This window comes from Nansenia antarctica (genome assembly GCF_963989245.1).
Source record: "Nansenia antarctica genome assembly, chromosome: 12".
Lineage (NCBI taxonomy): Eukaryota > Metazoa > Chordata > Actinopteri > Argentiniformes > Microstomatidae > Nansenia > Nansenia antarctica.
This window is the reverse complement of record NC_137682.1, coordinates 21,087,824-21,090,323: the sequence shown is the minus strand read 5'-3', so window position 1 is coordinate 21,090,323 and position 2,500 is coordinate 21,087,824. Positions and strand designations below refer to the sequence as shown.

The window sequence follows — 2,500 nt, the reverse complement described above, 5'->3', positions numbered from 1 at the left end:
TGTCAGATAATGCACCACCTCTCCCAGAAAACGGTTACAATGGGTGGCAATGATGTTTGTCCATGACTGTACTTACATACATGTTTATTGTGTTTGAGTGGCGCGTCTGTGTCTATGCATGTCTGTTTATTTGACTGTGGGAGGTTGTTGTGTTTATGCCTTGCTTGTTCTGCCTCCAGCTCTCTGAACTACAGCTAACGCTGCTGTGTGAGGAAACACACTGCTATTATCAGTGTCAATGGTTCACTCCATGTGTGTGTCTGTGTGTGTGTGTGTGTGTGTGTGTGTGTGTGTGTGTGTGTGTGTGTCTGTGTGTGTGTGTGTGTGAGAGTGTGAGTGAGTGAGTGAGTGAGTGAGTGAGTGTGTGAGTGATTGAGTGAGTGAGTGAGTGTGTGAGTGTCAGTGAGTGAGTGAGTGATTGAGTGAGTGATTGAGTGAGTGAGTGAGTGATTGAGTGAGTGAGTGAGTGAGTGAGTGAGTGAGTGAGTGAGTGAGTGAGTGTGTGTGTGTGTGTGTGTGTGTGTGTGTGTGTGTGTGTGTGTGAGTGTGTGTGTGTGTGTGTGTGTGTGTGTGTGTCTGTGTCTGTGTCTGTGTCTGTGTCTGTGTGTGTGTGTGTGTGTGTGTGTGTGTGTGTGTGTGTGTGTGAGTGTGAGTGTGTGAGAATGCAGTGGTTCCAGTCATATACTGTACCTCTCCAGGGAATTGGAGGTAGCTCTGTGCTGATCGAAGAGCAGAGATATGGGCTCATACATCTACCCTGGGGATGGATGGAGAAATTAACTCAGAAATGCATTCCAGCAGATACATTGATGAAGTGCCATATTAGCAAGCTTAGCAACTGATGTATTGATGAGGTGATATATTGAACTGTATAGATGAGCTGTGTAGAAGATGTTATAATCATAAGCTTATATCTATGGATTGTTAGACTCTGGTATTTATGGAGAAGCTCATAACTGACGTATACGTGTTGATAAGTGTGTTAAATAACACGTGTTGATACGCTTCTATAGTTTATTGAGACACTGGTGTGTTCATGTGTGTTGGTTCTAGTTTATTGAGATTGTTGGTTGTTTTTCTCCTTAGTTGCAGCAGAAGACCCAGTCCGAGTGCTGCTGTCTGTTACTGGTGTCTGAGGACAACCACCAGCTATTCTGCCAGGTCTGTCACACACACACACACACACACACACACACACACACACACACACACACACACATTTTAAATGCTATTTATGTCCACATAAATACAAAGTGCATTAAGGACATGAACACTAACAGTGCAGTCAGTTCATTGGGTTAGGTCATTCAGTTACGTTTGTGACTGTACAGCAACCATCGTACACATACACTATTAACACAGAGGATGTTTCAAATGTGGGTTCACAGATACAACAGCATTACTGTATTTTGACTTGTTTTCTTTGGTTAAAAAAGCATTACTGCCTTGACTTTCGCATTATGTTTCTTCTTTAATATGTTCTCTATTATGTAAAGCACTTTGTGACCCTTGGTCTGGGAAAGGTGCTATATGAATAAATGTTACTTACTTACTTACTTACTGTAAAACTATTCTATGGGTACAAAAAGCAACGCCGTCTCCATATTGAGCGGCTACCGATAATAGCAGATATGGAGCAATACCTTGCTAACTGTTCAGCCTTTCTCTAGGAGATGTGGGCCATCTGAATGACCCAGGCTGCCAAAAATGACACTTGTAGCCTAGTTGTGAGATGTTCAGCTTGAGCTGTTGATCTTTCAGCAGCTTGGTTAAAAAGGCTTCCTCCAGGCTGTGGTTGAAGATACAGCCGACCTCTAGAATGAACACCTCTCTACTACTCTCATTAACCACCACAACGTCAGGGGTGTTGGCTGAGATGTTAGGGAACACCTCTGAATCATTGTCACACAGGCCAAACATGCTGGGCTCAACAGTACAGTAAGGCAGAGGACCCAAAGGTAGAGCCGATATCTTTCGACATCAAGTCCACAATTCTGTCGTGCCTACATATGTAAAGCCCTTTGTAAGCATGGCAACCATTTAGGATGTGCGAAATGGTTTCAGTGACATGCACATGGCCATGGTGTATACAGTGAGGGCTATGACTGTCAGGACACAGGCTATAACTGTCACACACACACACACACACACACACACACACACATGGCTCAGGAGATGTTTTCTAAATGTTTGGAGTGATATGGGAGTCTCGGACCTCTAACCTGTCGTCTCTGTGCATCTCAGGTTGTGGGAGACAAAGTTCTGGAGGAGGAGATCAGCTTTCCTGTGAGTGGACCAGTACTGATCGATCTGTATTCAAACCTGTTCTAAACCTTCAACTTAGGCCTGGACGTCCTTGGGCCTGGACTACACGTATATGGATATTTTTTTAAGCAGATATTTTCATCCTCGTTTAAAAAAATAACTCTGTCCACACCACAAAAATATCTCTGTCCATACGAAAAGCCAAAACTGAACACGATCTGTCAAGTACCGTAGA

At 43.6% G+C, this 2,500-nt stretch overlaps 1 protein-coding gene across 1 annotated transcript in view; it reads left to right on the top strand.

The window, feature by feature from the left end:
• The window catches only part of pde2a (phosphodiesterase 2A), a gene marked incomplete at both ends in the record, with an annotated part of 153,405 nt that overhangs the window by 137,913 nt on the left and 12,992 nt on the right, over nucleotides 1-2,500 (top strand). The window contains 2 exons of the mRNA XM_080543017.1: nucleotides 1,087-1,161; nucleotides 2,245-2,286. Coding sequence (XP_080399143.1) covers nucleotides 1,087-1,161; nucleotides 2,245-2,286 — 117 coding nt within the window. The remainder of the gene's footprint in view (nucleotides 1-1,086; nucleotides 1,162-2,244; nucleotides 2,287-2,500) is intronic.